Source organism: Cinclus cinclus, chromosome 2, assembly GCF_963662255.1.
Source record: "Cinclus cinclus chromosome 2, bCinCin1.1, whole genome shotgun sequence".
Classification (NCBI taxonomy): Eukaryota; Metazoa; Chordata; class Aves; order Passeriformes; family Cinclidae; genus Cinclus; species Cinclus cinclus.
The window spans coordinates 56,120,227-56,146,981 of record NC_085047.1 but is presented as its reverse complement, the minus strand read 5'-3'; the positions used below and the strand labels follow the sequence as shown (position 1 = coordinate 56,146,981).

Here is a 26,755-nt window from a genome sequence, read left to right as displayed (position 1 = left end):
AGGGTTAATTCACAGTTACCTGTTAGAAAATTCAAGTAAATGCTCCATGAGCTCCACATCTTCTGTAATGGGGCAAACCTCCCTCTGTGCAGCACTAGGTGGGCTTTTCACCTTAGCTCACTTCAGCCAGCTAGGAATGAAGCATCTACTCTACCTTAGCCATCAATGATCATGCTGGGAGAGAGGTGTGTCCAGAAGGCAGTTCCTCTCTCCTGAACAGCCCTGAAAGGAAAGTGGTGTGGTCACCTCACAGCTCTGGCCATATTTGGACAAGATACCTTTATCACCATCAGGAATATAGTGTCAGTTCACTCTTAAAATTTACAAAAATCACCTTTTTCTCAATTTTTCTGAAGTTGATCTGAGGAGAGGCAGTAACACAGGAATAAATAAGCCTCAAGAGGAGGCTTGACATCTTGTTTGGGTTTGTAACTAGGTGGTTTTCTTAGCAGTAAAACTCACGTGACAATTCACATCCAGATATACCTGGTGAGTGCTTCCATTGGCGTGCCAGGGACCATGCCCAGTATAATGGAAAGGGAGATCCTTTTCATTCTGGCTAAATAATGAGACGTGCTGGGAACTCAGAACTGTAATGTCCTGCTGTAATTCCTCATACATGAGACATAATAATCAGGAAGCCTCTCATCCTAAAGAACTTAGGTTATTTTACCATACGTCCAGAAAAACAAGTTTGTATCTTCACTGGATTATAAAAAGAAGCCCATAATTGCATACTAACTGAGTTTTGAGACAAAAGTACACTATGAAAGTTTTAGCAGCAAACAGGTCACCTTCCCATAAAATCCAAACACAGACTGTTAAATAAAAAGAAAAAAATTAGACAGACTAGATAATGAGAAGCTTAGTTTGCTTGACTTCGAGTGGGAAAGGGTAGTTACTACATCAGATTTTTTGTGTTAAGTTCTGGCTTGCTGGCAATGAACAGTCACCACATCTACACTGTAGCCATCCTTACAACAAAGCTGACATGTTAGTAGACTTCTACACACTCCCTAAGCTGATGGACACCGAGACCTTCCTTCCAAACCATTGCACATTCTGACCACGGAGAAGTTCTCCAAAGGAAAAGTATTTCCAGAAAGGGAGAGGACGTGCTCTTCAGCTTGGTAGTAGACAGACCTCAATTTCGGAATGCTCCCACTCTGCTGGCTTTGCTAATGAAGTTTTTCAGGAGGTCATGGTCCATGTCTGCAAAGCCTTGAGTTTGTGTAACAACAGTCAAATGGTTTATGCAAAACCTGAAGCAAAATTCTTCCAAGTCCTAGGAATAAATTTGAGTAATTTGTAATATGAATGACTGATAAAATTATTAACATTATTATTTTGTTTCAAACTTCTCATTTAATTAGCAGAGAATATACCAGATTGTTCCCGTTATCAGTCCCTTCTCTGATCCTTTTGATGAGATCACAAATTACAGGATGAAATTTGTTCATACAAACTATTCAATAAATCCACTTCGAGAAAACAAGAGTAGCCACCTAAATCAACTCTGTAACTCTTATCACATTTACTAGAATTTATTGCCCATTCATTAGAAAAGCTATCAGCAGGCGAAACCATCAAATTGCCCCAAACAGAACTAACAGAGCATCAATTACTCATTTCTTGTCTTCCCTGCACTGCATTCAGTAGTGGTCCTGTGAAAAACAGCAGATATGCTAGTCATACTGGAAATAAAAGCACAATATGATGAAAAATGTGATGATGCTTGCTGAACACAAACTACATGTTAGGATACATGTCTTTCATGGCAAACCTAGGAATTGTATCCCACTGTCAAATGGGATTCCCAGATACCACAAAAGGTTCTGTCTTGTCCCAGTCTCGCTGCAAGAGGATGCTCAGCTGTTCAGCACAGGATGGGTACAAACCCTCAAGCCATATAATCAGGATTGCATGCAGCAAACTCTTCCCACTCAAACTCCTCACTACAGTGGCAATCCTTCTCTCCATGCACTGGCTCAGTCTCCTTTGGTTGGGACCTATGCAACAACTTGCTGCGAAAAAAAATTAATTACCTTCTGCAGCCAGAGCTGGAGCCAGCAGCAGGAAAGTCAGAATTGATCCATAAACTATGAACTCTTCAGGGGTTAGAGCCCATGCCAATTTGATCCTATATTAACTACACAAACATTGCAGCCTGGGATTAACAATAGAAAGATACTCAGCAGACTACCTGTGCATTTCCTTTTAAAAACTTCTCCTTAGATTCCGTGTTTCAAGATGCAACTAAAGAGTAAACTGAAGCACAAAATATCCTTAAAGAAGAAATAAGGTATAGCAAATATCTCTCATCAATAACTACTGGGAAAGTAGAAAAGGAATGAGAATAGAAGAAGTAAAAAAACAGAGGAAATAAAAAATGCAGACAATCTAAGACAGTGACACCTTTAGTTCCAGCAGACTTCTGAAATGTTACTGTCAGAACCTGAGCTGCTTTACAGTCGATGTGTGAACTTTTATGCCAGCTAAAATTATCACCAGCCAACTTTTTTCTGGTGCTGATATGAAAAGGACCTCAGATTATGGAGAATCCTGGTCACTCATTCTGCAGTTTCAAAAAATACTGTCTTTTTTTATTCAGTTTTATAGAATATGATTAGTCTAATCTAAACTTTGCTACAGTGTATATGAGAAATATGCTTTAAAATACCCTGCAGCAGAAACTCTTTGTATTTTCTGAGGATAGGAAAAAATATTTTCATGCATCTTAAATCCTAATAGCTGCATAGAGTAGTTAAGTCAGTCTTCATTTAATTTGCAACGTGAATGACATATCACACACCACTCTAATCTTTCAATGTTCACATTTAATGGAAAAGAAAAAAAAGTAATTCTATCTTTTCAAACTTCCAAAATACAAGGCATCTTTCATAATCCTTATTTTGGCAGTTTTCTACTTAAGTCCTGACACACTGCACATGGTTCCCAAGCCAGGAGTTACTATATTAATGCAGTACACTAGAAGATCCTGGTTTATTCCATGATTCCTTAGATAGAGGGTACCCCCATGTGTTTGATAAATAAATCTTTGCTGTGCTTCCATCCCTTTCTGAGCTGTGGGTGCAGGGAAGAGGACAACAATACATTCCCGAGTTTGGCCCATGCTGCAGCCAAGGCAGGTGAAACAATTTATCATCCGACAACCCTGTTAAGCTGTTACATGTTTTGAACACTGAATCATAGAAGGAAGAGGAGGATAGCATGTATTTAGTTATCCAGCCAATCCCTTTTATTGTCTCTCAGGTGTTATGAACTCTGGTACTTTGTCCAGGCTGGTTTTACTACTTCACAACACACTTACACATACCTTTAACTACTCTTTAACTACCTCACTGGATACAGACCAAGCAAAAATACCTCTGCTTTGAAGACGTTAAAAAATGTTGAAAATCTTGTAAGAGGAGAAAATACAGAATAAAATTTTATTGAAAAATCTGCTGTTAAGAGAACCAAACCATTGGGTCGTGCCTTCCAGTAGAGTTTTCCCTGCTATACTGAGCTTGTATCAGCCCAGTACACTGAAAGCACAAGTCCTCTTTGTCCCAGCCATCCATGCCCTCTGCTTCTGATACATAGGCTACAAATGCCTTGTAACTGGCAGCCTGTAATCTTACTATCTACTAACCTCTTGTTTTCCCCTTTCAATGCACAGAACTCACTGACTTCCACCCTCCTCTATGCAACTCCTACCCAAATTCATCTCCTGTAGTTTGCAGTCTCCATACAGCATTGATTGCTGCAACGTTTTCTAACTCAGTGTTTGTTTCAGTCTCTTCTTTCTACTTGCCTCACATACCTGAAAGGTATTTATAGCAATGTCTCCTACATCTAAAACACATAAGCAGACTTTTTGAATAATAAAACCTACCACAGTTATTTCCACAATTATCACAGCACTAAGAAGATGAGAAAAGAAAGGTATCTTTGAAAGTATTTGTTTACCAGAAAAGCATGGATAACAGGTTGAGTGCTAGTGACTCATTCCAGAAGCAAGGGCAGACCAGATGACAGGATATGGGGGCAGTATTAACAATAGGTAATCTGTTGTATGTCAGCATAATTCATTGTGAACAGTACTGCAAAAGGGAATTTTTTAATAAAAGCACAAGTGTAACTATGCAGGGACTTTACAGGTAACTTCTCCCACTGCCTGTAAAAGTCAGCACCAGAATGACTGTACCAGACACTGGCAGACAAAATGATCAGGTGGAGAACTGAGGGAGTGAAAGGGCAAAATCCAAAGGCAGAGATGTCAGTGGCAGTGAGAAATATGCATGCCATACCACATGACAGGGAAGGAAGCAGATTAAGAACCCTGACTCACAGGGACAAGCCAAAAAGGGCAGGAAGAAAACACTAAACTGGGGGGTTTTTAGTTTTTATTTTACAGCTCAAAAACGGGAAAACAAACATTTGTTAAGTCAGAAAGGGAAATTACAGTAATCATGCCTCATCAGTTAAATACAGTCATGTTTACATTAGGCAGCTTCATTTCTCAGAAAACAAATGCTTATCTGAAGAGAAGTTCTTACCTGAGCTTCGTACTTGACAGCAGCAGAAAGAAGAGCAATGGCATTCTCTTCACAAATGCCTTGTTTGATTGTTTGCTGACAAAGCTTTTTCAGTCTGTTTTCTCTATACAGTGTTGCCAAATCTAGCAGCCCTGTGAAAATTTATACAGCTTTAACTATTCTGGTGCAAAATATATTAGTGTCTTTTCAAATTAACCAATTATCCTTTTGTTTTTGGCTGAATTAATCCAACACTTGCTCCGTTTTTTTCCCTAGATGATGCGTGCATTTTTTAAGGTCCTCTACAGACCTATCAAAAAAGAAACTATTTTATTACTATGCAAGTGTTCTGTTCTCTTGTTCTTATTCTGGACATCAATTACTGACTTTTACATCCTCTTAAATTCATGCAGGGAAGAGCTCCCTTTTCACTGAGGATCAAAAATCACTACAGCTACTCAAGTAAAGTTTCAGGATGGCATTAGTGCCTTTCTATATAAAAGGAAGTCCTTAGTAAGAGCAACGAGTTATTTCTGAAAACTTTTCACCTTCGGTCTCATTGCATGCCCACCACTCATTCTCCTTGGGCATGTTTCCTGCTACTCCATCCTTTCTTCCTGACACCTGCCAAACTCAAGATTCAAGTGCTAATGAAACTAAAATTAGCAAGCCTTGCTTTCCTTACTCTGTAATGACACTTAGATTGAACTTCTCAAAAACAATAATCTAGAGTAATTTCCATTTGTGGCAAATACCTATTGCATCTTCAGGAGGGAGCCTAATGTTGTCTGTATACAGATATTCCAGGAAGGCCCGGTAAACAGGGTAAGAAAATTCACTCATTTCTATAATTTCATCATCATTATTGAGTATGGAGCGAAAATGTTCACACCTACAAAACATGAACAAAGATCGTACACTGTAAAAAGTTAATCTTGAAAGATGAGCTGCAGCAAGAAGTTGGTAAAAAAAAAATAGCTGGTGGTACACATTGATCCCTGAAAAATTAGTAAGTAAGTGAAAACAGAAACTGGTTAGCACACATCCTCCAGTCTGCAAAGTATTTTGGAGTGACTCATCCTTTGAATGTCTCTCCCTGTCACTATCCCCCAGCAGACACAGCCCAGATGCCCAGCTCTGGCTGGCTGAATGCAGAGCTGGCAAATCCCACGGGCACACTGGGATGTTTCTGTTGCTGCAGGCAGTGCTGGCTGTGGGCTGCTCTCCCTGAGCCGGGTGCTCCCTGACATTGCTCCACCACTGCCAGCCAGTAACCACCAACAATGGGATCCAGGTCAAGAACAGGAATGGAACAAGATGGAAAGAAGACCTCATGAGCAGTAAAGAAATGACTAAACAATGAAAAGGAACTTTTACCAGCACTGCTTTCATGACAATGCTTCAGAAGAGGCAAAATGTTGCAAAATACCTTTTTACATACTTTGATCTAGTTGCATCATGACAGTAAAGAAAATATTAATTTTACAGAACGTGCATGATGCTTTATTATTCCTTCACAGTATTTTGGTAATACTATATATATAAATCCATTTTAGAATTAGACATATTTCCTTCACAGAATGCCATATAATCTGAGAAAAGCAGGGCAAGAAAAAGGAAATAAGGGAAAGCTACATGTAGTCTGATTATCAGGAAAATGAACCTCAGGAACATTTTGGGCATATACAAGATTTGGTGTGGTATCTGATGGAGAACACATGGCATTCCAAATGAAGAGGGTGGACTACAGGCATGAGTGTAATGTATAAGCAGTGAAACCAGTCAAGGGAAGACAAAAAGAACACACATGATCAGAGCAGAAAAAAAACCCCAACAAAACACTGACAGGCAAGAATTAACAGGTAATTTTAATTTTACACAGTAATATACAAGAAATCACTAACAGGACTCAGGAGCAAAAGTAGGAAGATTAAACTGGTGATGAGTGTGATAGCTAAGCATTTTGAGAAAAAAAAACAACAAAGAGAAAAGAAATATTATAACAATGAGGAGGATGAAGCAGAAGCAGTTGGCAAGGCTGAAGAGATGCAAAACAGTGTCCCTAGAATACCACAGGAGAAATGACAACAGCAGTAAGAAATTAATCTCTCTACACTTTAATAACGAGACCATTCTATAGATCTGCTTACGTCAAATCTCACCAAAAAGTGATCTTAACTTGTAAAAAGTTGTAAGAACAGAAAAAAAGCCATATTAGAGGTTAAACTCACTGATAAGAATGTTTAAAACATGTAGAACAAGGAATCTGTCATAAAAGAGGAAAAAAGATCATCTGGATAGAATCTACAGAAGTTGCTGAAACAACCAAAGGGTCCCTTGAAAGGAAAGGGTGACAAAAAATAAACACAACAGCCTCAAATCATTCTGGTGGAGGAAACCAAGCATATAAAGGAGGAAAAAACAGATTCTAACTACTGAGAAGACAGGAGAAGGAAGTGAGCCTTTTCCTCGGCAGAAAAAGGTTATTGGAAATCAAGGTCAAGCCATTTAGGAGCACAAAGGAGGATAAATGTGAGATGGAGGGAAGTGATGGAAAAGCAGGTAGTAGAGCAACATGTTTGATAATTACAAAGAGAGTAACAGTGAGGAACAGCAGTTGAATCCCTGGCTAAGGGAAAAGGGAATTTTTAATAATAAGTCAAGATTTTTTTTCAGTGATGACTCAGCACAGTGGACTACACTACACAGTTAAGTTTATACAATTTATAGGTTTTCTCCTTACCTAATTTTGAGAAGAACTTTATGAACATGAATATATTTTCCATCCACTAGGAACTTCAGGTCTGCAGTTTCAGGGTTGTCAAATTCCTTCTTTAGTGACTGGGCTACTGTTAGATGGTCATCAGGCTCTAGAATAAATAGGAGACTTACTATAAAGTAGTAAGCAATACAAGTATCTCCCACTACAGTATTCTGGGTATCTGTCAGCAATTAACACTCTCAATAAATACATTTCCTTAAGGCTAGTAAAACCCCCAGGAGCCTATGTGTTCTGTATGGGCCAGAAAAGCAAAGAAAAGACTGAAGAAAGCTGTCCTTTCTAGTTTCCTGCTCCAGGCAATTATTTCTATCAAAAAACCTGTGAATTCCACTCCCCTAACTCATCTATATAAGGTCAGGAGAAAAAAAAAGTTAGTCTCAGAAGTTATACTGCTCCATATAATAGAAAAATATATCAACCATTACTGAGTAAATTATATCAGATTAAAACTGTTAGTTATCATAAGATCCTCAAAAGATCAATAAAAAAACATAATAAAATTTTCTGAAATGTTCCCATGAGGAGACATTGTATTACAGCAAAAATGAAACGATTACAGAAACAACATCTTGGTTTGCAGTGAAACTGCCCAGTGCAATGTCCCTAAAAGTAAATACCAACACTTACAAGTTTATTCTAAAAGAATAGCTTTCCCTAGACTGAATGGTGTTAGAAGCCCAGCGTGTCAATGTCTGCATATTCCTGTTTATGTCATATGTCTGTATATCCCACTGTGCACATGGGATTTGCACTATAAAGTCACCAAACAGCTTTGAAAAGTCATCCATTATCTGCATACAAAATTTTTACCTCCTGAACTGATATAAATCTCCATCACATAGTCTCAGAGAACCATCTTGTTTAACACCACTAAAAAAAAAAAAAATCAACAACCCACTCCACCCCCAAACCTCATTCTTAACTGTGACAACATTTTGCCTTCTTACCATCTAAATACACATTATGGGTTTACACAGATCTTGTGGGTCAGTAATTAGTTGTTCTCTACAGAAAATTACATAAATGCCAGGTCCAGTAACCCATCAAGCTAGAAATTAGAACAGTATTCGGCTGGAAATGGAAATACCTTCTCCACAAGCTCTAGGAGAAGCTTAACACACACACACACACACACACACACACACACACACACACACACTTTGATACTGTTCCACTTTGTTTAGCACAGTAATTTTGCATTTCGTTTAGAGAATGTGAGGTGTACATAATTTGGGCAGGTACAGGTAAAATGGATAGGGGAAAGAAATCAAATATAGTGATGATAAAAAATATATAGACATATATAAATGACACTGTAAAATATTTTGTTGCTTCTTATTTTGTACAATGGGTGGTTCATTTATTCAACAAACAAGTAAGTATTTGAGCAACTAATGCAAAGCTGAGCCTCTTCTTCAAACTTAACTGGCAATCCAGATGTCCACCAAGACACATCTCCAGTTGACTTCTACAGCCATCAGAGGAAAACTGAATCCAGTGGGGCTCAGCTTTGAAACTCTTAGAGGGAAACCAGATGCTTTTATTTGTTACAGCAGTGAAAGGGGAACTGGAGGAAGGAAATGAAGAGGCAGGTCCCACTGACAAGGCACAAAGCCAAGAAAACTCCTTAGAAGCCAGTGCTAAGAATTGTACCAGAAATGTTAAAACTGCCACAAACATGGAGAGAATGGGAATGCCTGGGTATGGAAGCACCAGAATAAAAAGGACAGAGAAGGACTGTAAGCATGGCAGATGTCCATGGAACATAGGTCAGCAGATGTAGGACCCAGGACACAGCTGCCTGAGGATTCTCACCATGCATACATCAGATGACAAACAACAGTGAGTCAGTCCTGACAGCTTGCCAGGGTGGGACAGGATGAAGAGGCCAGTCACCCTCAGCTCCTGGAGTGTGCAAAAAGGCACAACTGAAACCAGCACAGAGTCACCTAACTAAAAACAACCAGGAGACATGACAAGGGCCTGAGAGCCAGCATCTTTTATCCTGTGTCATCACAAGGAGCCCTGCTCAGACCTCCTGAATAGAGCCAAGATGCTGGAGAGGCTACTTGGCACATATGAAAAAGTGGCTTTGAAAGTGCATCTGAAACTTGTTTTGTTTAAAAGTAAAGTAACCTTTTCCTCCTGAAAGGTTTCACCTTATGCTTTGGCACAACACTGCTACAGTGTTATAGTGCTATTTCCAAAGGGACCAAGAGGTCAAGGTCAAAAAAAACCAACTCCCCAAAAAACCCCACAAAATAAATACACAAACTCACCCAAGAACAACAATAAACAAAAATCCAAAACCAACAACAAGCCAAAACTAACAAAAAACCAACAAAAAAACTCCCCCAACAAACCAAACAAAAATCCCCAGCACCACCTGAGTAACTTCATTAGAAACCACTATGAGATTAAATTGTACCTGAAGAATGAGCTCTCTGGTAGCCAATGCTGCATACTTAACTCTTTCTAGTCAAGGCCAACAAGACAGATCTCAATGCTCATCAAACATCTGAGACCCAGCAACTTGTCTCTTTAGAAGACCAGGTCATGATCACTTGTGACAAGAATGAGTGCTTGTGGCCAGTTCAGAACGTGGGAATTTGGATCCCTCAATTCTTAGTAGTCTACTTAAGGGCATCAAAGAGAGCTTCAGAGTTCCTAAACTTGAATCTCCAAATTCGAATCTCCAAATCTCTCAAACTCAGCTTTTCCACCCAGAGCCACTGGACAGTCACATACAGAGGCTACACAAAAAAAAAAAAAATCCCTCCCAACCTGAGGCACTTCCCCATAGAAATAATCCACATCAATAAAAGACAATTATTTGGCCCTGCTGTCAGGCTTTAGCAATTTTTTTACAGTTCCATATTACCACTTACACATACGTAACATTTCATTATGAATATGCTTCCCGGGGTAAATTTTTGTGAGAAACTATGTTTAGGCTTCAAATACACACAGCTGTTTCATGAACCAATGATTCTTCTACTTAGAAGGTGCCAGAATAAAAGATATTTCAGCTCACCAACGGAGAGCAGGCGCCACATGACAGCAGGGGTGGCGAAGCAGGCGAACACATCGTCAGTGCAGGCAAAGTGGGTGAGGTGGGGGAAGGTCACAGACTGGCCCCGGCACTGGCCCCACATGTACACCTGGCCACTCTGGGTCTTGGCCGCCGACGTGTGCGCAGAGTGGCAGGCGGCGATCTCGATAACTCTGAATCCACAAGGAAACCAAACGAAAGGAATAAAAGCGAGTCACTCCCATCAAGAACAAAACACAGTGAAGAAGCTCATTGCCTCCTGTCTTTTTCTAGTGTAAGACACACTTTGTAAGCGTGAACGTGAGCAAGAATGCTTTCTGGTCATACACAGCAGACTTAAAAGGACTGGCAGTGTTTCTGCAAACAGCGTGCACTCCAATTTTCTCTTTGGAAAAGCATCTTGGGAGCAAGTAGCCAGTGCTGCAGCAGAGCTCTGTATCTGCTGCAGCACATGCTCTGCTGACCCCTCAGCTCTCTCAAGCAAAGCTCTGATGAGTTTCAAACCTCTGAATGTCCTTGCTGGTGCTGGGCAGTGAGGTGAGTGTCTGTATTAAGCTTCAGAGAACAAAAACTTGGAGAAGATAAAGAAGGAAATGAGGAGGCATTAAAAAAATAAAAATTGCATTTTGGCTTATAATTGAAAGATAAGAGAAGTCTTTTTTCTGTTTGCTTATTGGCAACAGTTATAAACCAACAAGTTAAACATACTTCTTACTCATATAATTATTGTTACTTGTGCTTAAAAGACTTCCACTTTGAAAAATAAAATTTAGAACCAAGCAGCACTTAAATCTGTTTCTAAGTGTCTTTTAGCTAGGCTATGTCGCTAATCCTGAGGTTGATTTAGGACTTCAAAACTCCCACTGTGTACAGCATTACACAATCCACTGTTTTGCAGTCTGAACTACTGCTTGTTTACTTGTGTTCTCAGCTGCCTGGGGATAATGGCAGGGAAACAACTTGTTTAAAGCTGTATGCACAAATCTTGCGGGCTTTAGTGAGGCAATAATTTCACTGACACCAAGAATTTACAGTCTGACCAACAAAAGGCAAAGGCAGCGTGCAACATTAAGAATTGTATAAAATTTTTATTGTAACATTTTAACTTCGGCTAAAGTGTCTGGGGAAAAAAAAATCAGTAACATTTGAAGCAGAAACACAAGTACACACAAAGAGATAGCAAGGTTCAAGATCAGGCCATGTCTCATCACCAGAGCAGCAATGCCACTTCCTCACAATGATGTACTCAGATGCAGGGTTAAGAGAGACATCTCACTTTCCTTCTTATTCACAACAGGACCCCAAAACCAAGACTTCTGATCATATACATACATGGCTTTACAACAGCAACATAAATAACTGCCCCACTATCCCTCAAGGACCTAGAGAAAAATATTAAACTTGTAAAAAATCGAAGCTTAATTTTTAGGCAACAATACCAAGAAAGAACTCCTCCCTTTCTCTTTCTCCTGGGTTATGAGCCAGATTTAATAGCAGAAATAACACAAATTGCAGATGTCCGCCCTTCACTTTTTCTGAGTACACTTCTTGTCAAAAGTAGCATATTAAAATACAATTTCTATTCACAGACAATAAAGCCTTCATGGTTGATTTCAAGCAATGAAACTACATCACTGAAGGGAAACTGCAATTAAGGCCTGTAAAATACAGTTGAGCCGAAGCAAAAAATAGCATATTCAGGCTCAGAATATTCAGTTTCTCTTTCACAGGGATGGTTATGGGGCTGATTCAAGCACTCTCCGTGAAAATTCTGTTCACATTTAGCAGATGAACCACTGCAAAAAATTATAGGCTCCTTCTCCCCCCAAAAAATAGATTAAAAATACCATAATTTTATGTAGCTCTTCTGTGAGTATGTCAACCAATGTCTGATTGCAAGACTGTAAGTATTACCTGTCCTTATCCACAATAACTGTTGTAGGGTAAGACTGGTTACTTTTATTCCCAGTACCTAACTGGCCATACGAATTGGCTCCCCAGGCATATATCTGACCTTCATCTGTTAGCACTAATGTATGTGCATAGCCACAGGCAACCTATAAGGAATAATAAAAAGAAGAAAATCTCATTTTTATGTAATAGTAAGTTAAAAGAGATAGATGAATCTTATGGTACAGGTTAATGCCATTGATTCTATTCTAGTGTAAAAATTACAAATACAGGTAAGTTTATTAAAAATGGAATGAAAGTAGATGAGGTAACTTTGTGGAAAAAAATTACCAGTGAGAAACCCTGACAGATAATCTCAAGAGTAGAGCAAAAAGAACAGGAAACTGAGAAAGAAGGGAAGCTATATGACAAACTTGAACAATATGCAGAAAATTGAAGATTAGATTGTCATAATCTTATTTACTGAGTGGAGATCTACAACATGGTATTAATCAATATCAAGTAAATGAAGTGGATGGAAATAGAATCTAAGCCAAACTTGCTGGAACATTCACTCTCTCAATAGAAGGATAAATGCAGGGGAACATAATACTCACTTTATTATGTTACTATCCAACAGTAGTTGCTACCAACAAAGCTACTGTCTACATCCTAGGCCCTGAATGTAAAATTACATAATTAAATGAGTTTCTTTTAAAAGACTTTAAAAATCCTTAACTTTCCTGAGTAAATGCAATAAATGGCATCCAAAATTCAACATGCTCTTGCAAAACTTTACTGGGTTTCAAACCCGATGGTTTCTAACAGCTTGTGCCATTTTCCTGACAGTACCCTCTACTTTGCATGTATCAATTAAAACTGTCAGTATCAATCCTGCAGTCACTTTAAATACCTATTAGCCAAAAGAAGCCACCAGTTTGCTGGTTACACTGGTGGCAGCCTGCTATTTGGTAAAGTGCAATAACCTCCAAAGGTCAAGACTAACTGGAATCATACCAGATGTTGGCCAAAAGTAATGGGAGGCAATTTGTTCAGACTCCAAACACCAGTAAGTCATTGTGGCTGGAGTGCAGTTCTAAAATGAAATTCAGTCTACAAGACAGACGAAATGCTAAACTGCAGCATTTTTCCAGGGGTAAAAAAGGCAGGGGGTAATGAAGAATAGAATATCCTAGAAAGACTCTGCTGTTAACTAAAATAACAGAAATAAGTTTTTTAACTAACTTCCACAGGATAAAAAAGAACAAAATAAAACAAACATTTCTAATGGTCTAGTCCTCTTTAAGTAAAATCCTGACCTCACTGAAATCAATGGCAAAATTCCCACTGAACTCCACAGGGTCACAGTTTCTCCCCTGCTGGCAGAGGTCCATTTTAGAACACATGTTTTTCATCGTGACGCCACTTCAAACAAATCTCACTATCTCCTTCAAAGGAGGCATGTGCTGCCTACAGGAGTCTTGCAGAGGTTCCTGGGGCAGCAGGGGTTTGGGATGGGGTTTGGGGTGGGGCAGCACAGACGTACCCGCTGCACACGAATGCCCTGCAGGGCTGCGATCCGGCACGGCGTGGGCTGGTTGCCGCTGCTGCCCAGCCCCAGCTGGCCATTCCCATTGTACCCCCAGACATAGACCTTGAAACAGAGACAGGGACTTTTAGCTGTTTGCTACTTTTGCTACTATTCGCTTCCTTGGGTTTTTGTTTTTTGTTTTAGGCAAACACAAACATATTCACATGTATACCTATGTATATAAACACATATACACACGCGTTTTTCTTTAAAATGCCAGTTACGTGCTCATCTAGAATTCCTAACTTCCACATTCACGTTATTTAGGAGCTAGATTATGTAGGACTACAATATTTTAATATGAAGAACAGAAAATCAGGGATTAATATGGCTGCTTGCCAGCATAGAGTAAATCCAGCATAATACCTCCCATTTCCAAAGAGCTCATTTCTTATTCCAAAATCTTCTAACAGAAAACACACTAGAAGAAGTATAAAATGGAACCTATGCACAACAGTTTGAGCAGGCAGCTTTATGCCAAACATAAAAAAAAGGAAAATCCTGACCTCTGATAACTTCAGTACTGTATGTTTTACTGCAGTCAATAGCTACTTAGTTCTAAACTCAACTGTTTGGAGAAATAGAGCCAGCAAGATGTATACTGCCCAATATCCTCAGCTAATATGAACAAAACTAAGAATTCTACAACCTCCTTGTATCTTTGCAAAAGGATAAAAAAGTATGAGAGACATTCAAGAGGTTCTCCAGTACAACAAATATGCACAATGTACTTTTGTTTTCTCTTAAGATGTGTGAATATGAGCATTAAAAATTAAAATATCGTTCATTGATTAATCTCACACACCATACCTCATATTCTAGTATAGACAATAATTTATTTGTCTATGAATGCTAAAGACAGCAGTGGTATAGCACCAAAGGTTTTTATGAGCAGTATAAGCAGCTAGACTTGATGGAGTCTGGAAATGTAAACTTCCTTTCTGCATAATAGCTCTTTACTACCAGGTTTGAAATTATCTACATGCCAAGTTATTACATGAAGTAAAACTCAGTCCAAATATTCACTTGAAATTTCTTACCTCTCCATTTTCCACCACAGCCATAGAGCACATCTGTCCACAAGCTATATTAATGACTATTTTATTTTGTAGGCAGCTGGTAACTCTTCGAGGAATTGGTTGATTTGCTGTTGAACCAGATCCAACCTGGCCTGAGTTATTATAACCCCATGTGTATACCTGTTGGAAAAAAAACTGTCATCAAAGATGTCTTCATAGTATATAGTTCAATATATATATTCAAGAGAGGAAAAGGCTGTATCTATAAAAAAATTCATTTTTATATGATATTAGATATATTGTTTTACAGACCTAGGAAGACACACTGCACCATTTCTAACAAAAATAGGCCGATCTCAGCATTTATATATTCCATTCTTTTATGTTCCTCCACTCAAAGGTAAGAGGAAGCATGATGGCTGCAGTTAATGCCAGAAGAACCCACTGCTACTTTTCCAGAACCCAAACTAGAAGAGCTAAGTGGCACAAATGGCACCTCAAGGCAAATTCCAGGGAACTTTTTACTTTGACAGGTAGAATTCCTTACAGTGAATGCTATTTACATTAACATCCGCTTTAATGCCATTAAGCATTTAGAGTATAACATAGGAAGGAACTGCATAACTTGTTACAAGCATATGTGGCACAAAATCAGTGTTCTCTGCACACTTCAAAACAGCTACAACCTCACAAATTTCAATTTTTTTGAAACATTTGTGTTATAACAGCACTGTGAGGATTGCAAGAAGCAAGGTCTAATGATATAGGTGCAGAGTGTTTTCCTGTTTCTCCCATACATGAGTTTCATTAAGAGAAAAGAGATACTGGCTCCCACTATACTCACCTCTCCATCAGAGGTTAACACCATGGAATGGTGAGAGCCACAGGCAACTTCAATGACTTTCTTGTTCACCAAGTTAGTAGAGACTTGACAGGGAACAAAACCATGATTTGTAGTACCATTGCCCAGCTGACTATAAGCATTATGACCCCACGTATACACTTCTCCTTCTACAAGAAAAATGTAAAGAGCGGGCTGAAAAATCTCTACTTTTCCATTGAGTACACAACAAAAAATTCCAAACTAAAAAGTCAAAGTCAGTAACAATGTGCACACTCAAGTGTATAAATGCATATATGACCTATGGGGCTGTTCAGCCTATGAACAGCCCCCAGTGCTACCTGGCTCACATAGCGTTGATCACAAATCCAAAAGGGTAGTACCACCATAACCACAGTAAAGGAAAACATACTGCTGCAAGAAAAGGGATATTGTAATACAGAAGAGAAAAGGATGAAATGACAGTCAGGGTCCCCATTTCAATTTCTTTGTTATGACAATCAATCAGAATTTCTTGTCTAAGCCTGGCAATGTTTCCCATTTTGAAAAATTCAAATGATAAGCTTTCTTTCCTTTACAATATGCGTATTCCCCAAGAAGGGTTCACTCAGAACTACAAAGGCAAAACATGCTACACAAAACCAATACTCCTCTATAACAACTGGCTAAATTTAATTACTTTATCCTATCAAAAGTGAACAACATTTTCCTCAGAAAATTCCAGTAAACCTGTGAAAGATACAGCACAGAAGCATACAGCAAAGCAGAAATGAGAGTAATTAACACAATAACTGTGTAACATATAACAGTCCTCTCAAAGGAAAGTTAAAAAAAGGCTGTGCTGAAGAAAAGCCATTAATTCAAATGGAGCTATGAGTAAAAATCTTCAAGGATCAGTTCTGGACCTGCTCTTTGGCAGTACTTCATCATCAGGTTAAGGAGTATGAGTGCATCAGTGGGATCTGCCAGTAACAAAGCTCAGAGAATAGAGATGGATACATTAAAAAAGTATGCAGAATGGTCTGCCATGAAGACTGGAGAAAATGATGGAACACAATTGAATGTAAAAGAACACATTAACAACATAATTCCCCTCACCTACTTTTAGTCATAATCTAGAATACTGAAAAACATTTCCTCTCATAAACAGAATAAGTGTGAATATCATCACTTAGGCTCTAACAGAACCTCACTGGGAACACAACGTTAATAATTTTTCCTCAAGAGTAACATACTTAATTATGAATATAAAAGCCACTGCCACAATGCAGAAAATAGAGCGTCACTGCAGGAAGCATGAAGGCTGGGAGGCAACATAATGGGTTTGTAAAGCACATCCAAAAGTAGGTACTGGAAGGAAAAGATGCATTTTAGTTGAAGGACAGTGTTGGCACAAGAACAAATGGGGCATAATGTAGCCACTAATGCATTTCAAGACCAATCAGAAGTTTCAAACTTAACTGAGAAGTGAAAGAAAAAAGCCCTTCCAAAAGTACTGACAAGATCAAAGTAGAGCTTGAAAAACTTCTGAGAATAACAAGCTAGCTGACATGTCATATTTGCCAATTAAAATACTTTTGACTTAATAGCCCAGAATACTCAACTCTCTCTCTAATGTTCCCAGCCCAGACCTTCCACACCTGCTGGATGAATTTAAGTGGACTCTCTGAAAAAGCAATATTCAGATCATACTTTACCTTCTGTAGCAAGAACAACGTGAGGGCCACTTCCATAACTCAGGCAGGCTATCTTTTTGCCACACAGGGAATCTAACCTCCTTGGTTCTATAGTGCTCTGCATGTCTCCTGTTCCCAAACAGCCACTGCAGTTCATGCCAAGCACAAAAACCTGTTATAAAAAGAATCATTCTCATAACTTAGGTTGCAAAGGAGAACCTCCTCCAAAGGTCAACTAGTCCACCCCTGTGCTCAACAAAGATCTAAACAGATCAGTTGACTTAAGGCCATATCCAAAAGATTCTTGAACACGTCCAAGGGAAACAAGTCTCAAAACTGCTTCAGGATTTAACCCCTCTTACAGCAATTTTTTCCTAGCACTGAATCAGAACTTCCCATTTTGCAGTTTGTGTCCACTGCTCCTCATCCTGTCACTACCCACTTGCAACAAATGTTTAACTCATCTTCTCTTTGTTCTCTCATTGTGGCGTGAAGCCTTAAATTTAAACTGAAAATGTTTAAGTAGCAAACAAAACAATCAGTCATTTTTGCATGCAACTTTCTCTAGCTGTACTATTCTACTACTGGGCCTTCAGTAAAACTTGATACTGATGAAGTCATCATTCTACTGATGACTTGATACATGACTGATGAAGCACGTCACGTTCATACACACTCTTGGACAGTTACCTCATCATTTTCAGTTGTATACAACACTTCATTACCAGCACTACCAAAGACACAGGCTTGTCGAATTAACTTGATCTCTTCTGAGGAACAGAGAGAAAAAATCGGCCATTTCCCAACATCCAGCATCTTCAGGGCTGACAACAGAGTTGCCTCCAAGGCCTGGTATTATAAAAAAAATGCTATCAAATACCTGCACAGAGAGAAATATATGCCTTTGCATAGTAAAAAATTAGATAAACATCATAATCTCCTTTATCAGCCACAAACCACTGTTTTAATTCTACAACGATACTTCAAATGAAGACATTAAATAAACATATAAAATAGATAATGATCTAGAAACAAAGGATCTATATTAATGGAGAAAAGTACCATGTAAGAGGTTAAATGGTGAGTTCACACTTTCACTGTATTCACACAAAGTAAGTGCTGTCTTACAGAATTCAATATAGATTGAATTCTGTAAGACAACATTCCAATATAAAGTGTAAAGTGTATATTCAAAATTTGAAATCTATTTTCCCTTGATGCTAAAATTGCTGTTAAAATAAGAAACCATAAAAGAAGTCTGCCCAAGAATACACTTATCTTTGAGAAATATACATTTTTTTAATATGTGTATTTTTTCTACCTCCAAATTATACAAAGATGTGAATAAATTCTAGTTTGGAGTCTGAAGCACTTTATATCAGCCATAAGAATACTGCTTTTTCAATTAGTATCACTGACTATGAAAAATATACACAGAAATATACAGAACATTAGAAAAATCAGAATCAAAACCCTAAATTAATCCTAATTAAATTATTTAGCCAAATACCAGCTAATCACCCATTTCTTTATTATATGCTTCTGAGGAGGGGAAAGAAGGATTGGCCATCTTCACAGGAAAAAAAGAATGTGGTTTTGATCACACCAGTTCTTTCCCCATTTCATTGCAGCAAATAACTGACCAACTTCAGCCAAATTTGTAAGTGAAAGGGAAGTAAAATTCTGCTGACACAATCAGCTTGGCAGCAGGCAGCTGGACAAACAGACATTATGTTATGAAATAAATCAGTGAGCAAGTAGGTCCAAGTTAATCCCAGTAAACACTGCTCCCTGTGACACGTAGCAGGGTTATCAGGGACGAAGGACTAGAATCCATATGGAATCAATCTTTGTTCATCTGCTGTTTGCAGAGTAATTTCTTTTATGCGAAGAAGCTACCATTTATTCTACAGAGAATTTCAGGCCCTCTTAAGATATGATAATAAATACTAAAAGCACCAGAGACTGTTCTTCCAACTGCATCAAAAAAACTGCATCCACAAAACTGCATCCCACTTTTGCTCAAGATTGAAGAAGCCTTGAATTTGAAAGGATGGCCAGAGTGTCCTTCAATTTTACAGATTCTTTTATTGGAATAACCTGTCAGGTTCTTTATAATGTAGGCTCTAAATTCCAAGTGCTCAGTGGATCAGCACCCAGTTGCTTTTTCTGTAACCTTGTTCTACAAAGCACTCATGTTCTACCCTCACAATTAACAGCCCAAAAATAATCCCAAACTGTAGCATTTGTTAACACTAAAATAATACACTGAAAGAAAAAAAATCCCCAACTACTCTTATAAGAACCACCCAAGGAAATACTTAAGATACTGATCTTAAAAAAACAAACAAAACAAACAAAACAAACAAACAAAAAACTTCATCAGACCAAAAAAAAACCCATAATCTAAATCCTGTCGCTGGAATTATTAGTTACACTCAACTCAGTAAGAGATATTATTCCACTTTTCAAGACTTTCTCACCTCACACAGCTCCACGTTATATTTAGTTTCAAAAATATGAAAACCAGTTTCAACTCTTAGCCTACCAGTATTTATATCCCATAAGTGATCAGTTCCCTAACTATATTGCCTAAGGTCATGAAAGGCAGACTTAGACATGAATCTCAGATGTTATATGAATATATTGTTCTTCTAATATTATATATTGTTCTTCTATTATTATACATTGTTCTTCTAATATTTTGCAGATGACTTAAGTAAGATTTCTTCAGCTAGTATCATTTCTTCTTCCTATAGCTTTTGTCTTCTGTCTACCTTGAAAAGTACTTGCATGTACTAAGCTACTGCTAAATGGAACTTTTTGAGCAGAGCAGTACAGAATTCCCAACACAAATCAATACTCTGACCTTGGCACTGACTCCTTGAGGAGGAGGTTCATCCTCCATATGGATTTGTGCTTGTGTCACCCTGCAGAGAGAGAACTGTGGTTAAAATCATCATATCATATTGCTGCAACAATACTTTCTGAAACTATGCACACTATCTTCTTCTGTGGGGTGAGAAAACAAGAAATACAAAGCTTTCTCAGTTTTGCTTTTATATACAACTGTACAATGATCAGTTAGGCAAACTCTGTATTCTTACCTAAAATATTCATTCTTGGACAAAACATTATTTTAAAATAAGTAGGAAAATTAATCAGATTGTGATTGGAAAGAGAAATGTTTTATGAGCACCATACTCCAATGTATTTTCATTGCAGTAAAAATAAATTGAGAGCCTTCCTGACATAATGCTTTAAGACATTTCTGTCAGCAAAGAAAAAGCACACTGCTCAGAGAATTCAGTTTCTGGCTTAAGCCTTCAAATGCAATTATTCCAGTTCCATTCTGAAACCAATGTTAGAAAAACATTTGTGTCTTTTCAGGTTTACTGAGAGCTGCTAAAATTTTCATTCTGCTTCAGAAAATAATGTCAGCCCTGTAAATTACCTGCATAATTTCTGTGACATACATTATCAATAGAAACAGATTTTCAGACCAGATGTTTCTTCACAAATACGCACAACTCTACTATTCTAAAATTATTTCCTAACATAAAGCCATGCAACTCTGTTTTCAGTAAAACTACAAAACGAGCAGCAGTTCTGAAGCTGTACAAGCCTCTTCCACTGAACAATTATGAAAGTCATGCACATAATTTTCTTTGAGGTACATTGGTTCAGACACAGCTACAAATCTGTTTACTTCTCACACAAAATCACACATCTGTAAAATTCTGACCATATGCAGCATAACATCCAATAAAAAGTTACCATTTTACTGAGTTAATTTTTAGAGTAATACCACATTAAAACAAGTATCAAATGTAACTGCATGAAACTACCTAACTTACTACTAGACATGTCTCTTATGTAAGTCTTCATGCCATAAGACTTAATCCGATTACATAAAAGAAATTAAATTAGCATTACTTAAGTATTATAAATGTTAATGATTCAATCTACTGAATAAACAGAAATTATTTTTATGAAACAAATAAAAACCTAAACAACTGCTACACCTTGTCCATAGTGAATATGCACAATTGTTAAGCTTAAGCTTCAACAAAACCCACAAATCTATACACACAGAACGCATTTTATACACCTAGTTTGAGACATTAAATGAAGAATTCAGCTCATGTGTGAAAGTCCACAGTGACTTTGAGCTAAAGGCTCAAAAACGCAACCAAACTGAAACAACTGGAAGCTAAGTTATATTTCCCCTTCATGTAGAACAGACTGAAGGGCCTGACTCAGTCGCCTACACATCAATACTGGCATTTGAGATGACCTTGGGGATCCCTGACACCAACCAGTGCTGGCAGATATGATACAGGACCCACGGGATATCCATATATCCTTGCCAAGCTGGAGAAGCAGCCCAGAGCTAAATGGCACCAGACAGTTCTGCCTGTGCAGCTGAGCAGAGCCCTGAATAAGCACACACAGCCATTTACCCAGCTTTACACCTTCAGGGAAATGCAGGAACTTGCTGAGCTCTTGTGGTTAAGCAATTTCTTATTTTCTTCAACATACTTGTTCAAACAACAGGAATGCACCCAGTTGATTTTGTGTACATTATCTCTATTTAAAGTAGGAACAAATCCCCAAACCAAGGCCTTTGCCTGTACTACTGAACTGTTCTGAAGCATTTAATTTCAAGTATGACAGCAGTCCTACTGTGAAGCTGATTATTGAGGCCATCCAATGTTTTGCAGCATTAATTTCCAGCACTCCCAAGCAATGCTGATATACGTTACCCACTTCTTGACCATCCTTAGCCTACACTCAGACCCCAAGGGAATAATTACTGACTGAATTTTCTAGCTTAAACAAATGTAGAATTCCATATTTCCTTCCTCGAGCCATTTGATACAAAACTGATGCCCATGATTCTTCAAGTCCTAGTGTTTCACTTCAATAGCATCTCTGCAGACAAAAGCACAGTTTCACTTAAAAAGCAGTTGATTTGTTAGTATAAAGATCTATTACGATCTAACCACCTCAGTTAACTCATAACAGGTGCTCCACTTCATTACTTTCCAGACTCCCAACAGTTTTGCCTTTTCAATAACAAAGACCAGTTACATGTCCTCCCAATTTGAAAGTTAGAACATGTTTAACTTATATATAACTATGAGAAAATTGCCCTGCAACTTCACTTTCAATTTGCTCTACAACCCTGGACACCTTATTTCTGAGGAACCCCACAGGAGTACACAGGGTGACTCAAATTATGCCAATTTATTCTTTTATTCATCTTGTCTAATAAAAGTACATATTAAGTGCCACATAACTGTATCTGCAAAGTCCTTCTTCCTAAAAACCTCTCATTGAATTAAGAGCATATATTCACCTGGGGATCCCAAAAATAAAGACAGAAAAAAAAAATAGGCCTGTTTAGGAATCATTCTTGTCCAAATACTCTTAACATATCAGCAATTATTCATATTTGCCTACTCGCAAGAATTTTCCTCCAGAAAAATAACCATTGTCAATGCAGTCGAGCAAAGAAAAAACACTATTTTCATCAAAAATGAAAAGACAAAAATCTGTATATTTCAGTAAATCAGGTACAGGAGAAAAAACATATCCTAGCTATTTCAGACAAGTTACTGGGTTTATTTGCTTCCTAAATATTATATGTACCTAACTGCTAAAGCCCCTTACTTTCAAATAGCTAGGTACTATATTTTTAAAAAATTCAATACATTAGAAAGTTAAAAGGTAACAAGAAGTATTTCTCATGCATGAAAACTTCTTTATAATTTTCACTAGCTTTGTTTCCCCCAAAATAAACATTCATTTCTTGAGGATGTGCACTGCTTTTTGATACAAAAATATTTATATTAAATTTCCACCAATCTCTTCTCTGAAATCCAAGTTCATTAAGAATCAGGACAGCATACTCTGGCAGTCTGAGTTTAGGTCTTGGAAACTAAAAGTTCTGACCCTTGCTTTGGTCCAGGCACCACAGATCTTCGGGTAAGACACATATGTATCTGCAGTATACATAAGACTGTGTTAAAGAACATAAATACTAATTCTAGTAGCCAAGCTTCATTAGCAGTCCAAGACCATTTAACCCTAAATATTTAAACAGGTTCACTGACTCATCTGAATGTAAACATTCCTGTAGCTTCTCTCTAGGAACTTGGCAAGCCAACAAATATTTTTAGAACTCCACTTAGTATTTCCTCCCACTTGAGCATTTATGAATTTCATCTGCTGATTCAAAGGTCTGTCTGCAGCTTCTTCCCCAAGGACTCTAACCACAGGCTACAAAGAAGCCTTAGATTACAAAGAAAGATGACAAAGAAAAAGTCACAGAGAAAAGGGACTTTAAGAGACTCTTAGAAGGGAACCTAACTTTCTCTGATATTCCTGATTTCTCAGCAGTTTCCTACCACAGTAGTCATTACATGATGCTAACTTATCCAAGCAACTTTGCAGGACAGATCAGATCAGCATTATTGCCAAGATGTACTCCTATTGAACAGGTCACATTCCTTCCTAGGAAGACTATTTTCAAAATTATCTTCCTTCTCCATGTACAGTGAAATGCCAGTACTACACTCAGTGCTGACAATAAATTGACAGAACTCAGCCTGTCATTCATCCTTCCACTGCTGTGGCATTTTCCACTACCAAGAAACTGCAGACCTTGACAAACAGTGAGTGGTTGTTTTTCTAACTCCAACTGAAGTATAATCTTCCTCTCTTGCTTCATGACACCAGACTGAATTCTTTGCTCCTAAGGCAAGTTCCACTGTGTGCCTACTCATTCCACAAACAAATCAACACACAGTTTAGAGGCTAGATCCAAGAAACTCTTTATTGGCTCCACCTCCAGAGACAAAACTTCAGCCAAAAGCATCTTGTCAGATACCACCTCTCTTTTGACATGCCATCCAGCTCCACCTGTTGGCTCCAGGGATGGACCTCCAGCATGACTCCACTGAAGTTTCCAGAGGATCACATGCAGAATACATATCCTAAGTGATGGTAAGACAAGTGCTCATATTAAGTTTCTTCATTTTACTAATTCCTATGCCAGTTACTTTTTCCCCTTTAGAAATGTCTATTATCATTCTAGGTAGAAGGGTAGATTGTTGACCAGCCAGCATCAAGAGAGGAAGCAACTGGAAAAAAATCATCATCACCCACCAGAAGGAAAATATTTAAAGCAGAAATAAAAAAAAAATTCTCAAATTCTTTTCCCATTTTACACACCCTAGAGTCAATCTGAAAAAATAAAACCACACCTTTGGCTATCTAGGTACTTGACTTTAAAAAAAAGAAGATTTGAAGAAAGTGGCTGGCAATTACTGAGAAACTGTATAACAAACAAATGAAAGACAGAACTACAGAGACAAGAAACCAGTACAGTTTATTAAAAAATTAAGCCTCCAGAAGGCTTACTAAAATGTCAACGTCATCAGCTAAAAAAGCCTGATAAAGAAAATGTCAATCAAAACACATTTCCACTTAAAAGTATTTACACTTTTTTCTACACATGCAAAAATACCTTTTGAAGGCAAGCAAGTGTTTCAGACCACAGAAACCTGGCAAGAACTACTTCAAGTGCTGAAAAGTATTACAGAAAGATGCTGGAGTGACTTTCATATAATTACTGGTTTACTTCTCCAGTAAAAGGAAAAAACATTATCTCTAGACCTTGAGATGTGTCAAAATAATGAAACATTTTGTCAGATGGTGTCTTGGGAACAAGACATCATTCCTACATTGCAATCTAACCTAATGTAATCTCATGTAACCTAAATCTAGCCTGAGGTGCTAAAGAAAAACATCTGTTTACAGTTTTGATATAGCTAATCCAAGATTTTTACAAAATTGACTTGAAAAGTTCCTTATCTTTTTGGTGAATTTCTGCCCAAAACTTCAGTTCCTGTAATCCATACAGAAACACAAACATAATAAAATAAAATTGATGCAATTATTTGCTCTTGCCTATTTTATATTCTACATAATACTTAATTTACCACACAACTGATTTGGTAGAATTGAAAACTTATCTTCATTTTTGACCTACCAACACAAGAGGTCACAGAACCAGCTTTAGGGAAACAAAATTAATCCTAAAATTCATTTTAAGAAAAAAAACACTTTTTAAAAAATATTGACCATGCAACAGAACAAAACCATTCAGAATAGTGCAGTAAATATGCAAAAGAAACAGCTTTTTTATTATTTTTAATAAGGTTAAGGAATTGTTAAAGAAAATAGTAAAGCTTTAAGAAGCACCAACAGGTCAGTTGTTCAGGATAAACCATGCACCAGGTTCAGATGTCAGGTGGAATTGTACCTGCATGTGGGAGCCTGACAAAGTCAGGCTTTACCTAGGTATACACATCAAACAGGTATTATATGCTTAGAACTAAGAATTCTGATAATTAAAACTCTTAATGTAGTCTGCATATGAAGATACTGCCTGTTATAGGAGACAGATAAAACAGTAAATAGAATGTTCATGAGAAAGAAAAGTTACCCCACTTCCCCTACCAATAAATGATACTATTAAATACCCAAATCAACTATTCCAGTCTTCTGATGCTGGAACTGCTGAACATTAAGTGGCAAGAGCATTGGATCTAACACACAGAGGTTTCCCAACCCTTAAAAAATAATAAAGAGACAAAATGTTATTCTTTTGAGGTAAAAGTTCAAGCATCTAACATTAAATCTACCCACTGCAGTCGCCCACTCCAAACAGCAACAGGTGATATGCATCATAATACCAAGGCCATTTTACCTCATCTTTACCACTCCATGGTCTTATTTCTATTATTGTTTTCACTTACATGATTAAAGAAGCTTGAAAAGAAATTGTTTATAATGAACTCAGAATTACTTTTGCCAGTTCTTACTCTTGAATTGCTACTTTACCTCTGCATTTGCACTTCACTTAGCTATCCTTTTTCTAGTCTTTATTTCTAAAATCCTTTTTGATGGTTAGAAGTTGCTTGCAATACAGCTTTTAAAAATATTTTTTGGATATAAATTCCAAATGGATTTTACCTTTGAAACAAAACAGCTTTTTACCTTCTTTACTTTCTAGGGCCCTCAGTACTCCTGTAAAAACAACATCACTAATTAATCCTCTTGATTTTTCCAAGTTTACCTTCTAAAACTAAGAATTTAAAACCTGTTTAGTCACCTATTCTATTTCTCTTTATTTAATCTAATTAAAAATGCAATCCAAGATCACAAGATAACTAACAAACCACCTTTGCCCAGAATTTTCACACTGCTTACCTGAGAGCAAGTCTAAGATAATGCAGTGCTTATTTGGCAAGCTGACAGCACTTGTATGTAAGATCCTCTGGATCACTGTAT

General features: G+C 37.7%; 1 protein-coding gene across 1 annotated transcript; it reads right to left on the bottom strand.

Annotated features, from left to right (window-relative positions):
• Positions 1–1,144: 1,144 nt before the first annotated feature.
• Positions 1,145–18,223, bottom strand: LOC134057755 (RCC1 and BTB domain-containing protein 2). The gene is made up of 11 exons (XM_062514753.1): positions 18,083–18,223; positions 17,414–17,564; positions 15,720–15,886; positions 14,897–15,055; positions 13,812–13,919; positions 12,290–12,432; positions 10,358–10,548; positions 7,285–7,411; positions 5,297–5,433; positions 4,563–4,693; positions 1,145–1,285 (listed from the first exon to the last, which is right to left on the bottom strand). Exons 1-11 carry the CDS (start codon positions 18,206–18,208, stop codon positions 1,145–1,147), a joined length of 1,581 nt encoding a protein of 526 aa, XP_062370737.1. The 5' UTR covers positions 18,209–18,223.
• Between the last annotated feature and the right edge of the window lie 8,532 nt (positions 18,224–26,755).

What these genes read in the sequence shown, in the direction of transcription:
- LOC134057755 (XM_062514753.1), bottom strand. Translation starts at nt 18,208, where the DNA reads ATGCTGGATGTTGGGAAATGGCCGATTTTTTCTCTCTGTTCCTCAGAA. An exon ending in CGTTGTTCTTGCTACAGAAG is followed by an intron (nt 15,887 to 17,413) that starts GTAAAGTATGAT and finishes TTTTTCTTGTAG; the next exon opens with AAGGAGAAGTGTATACGTGG. An exon ending in GTGGCGCCTGCTCTCCGTTG is followed by an intron (nt 7,412 to 10,357) that starts GTGAGCTGAAAT and finishes TATTTATTCTAG; the next exon opens with AGCCTGATGACCATCTAACA.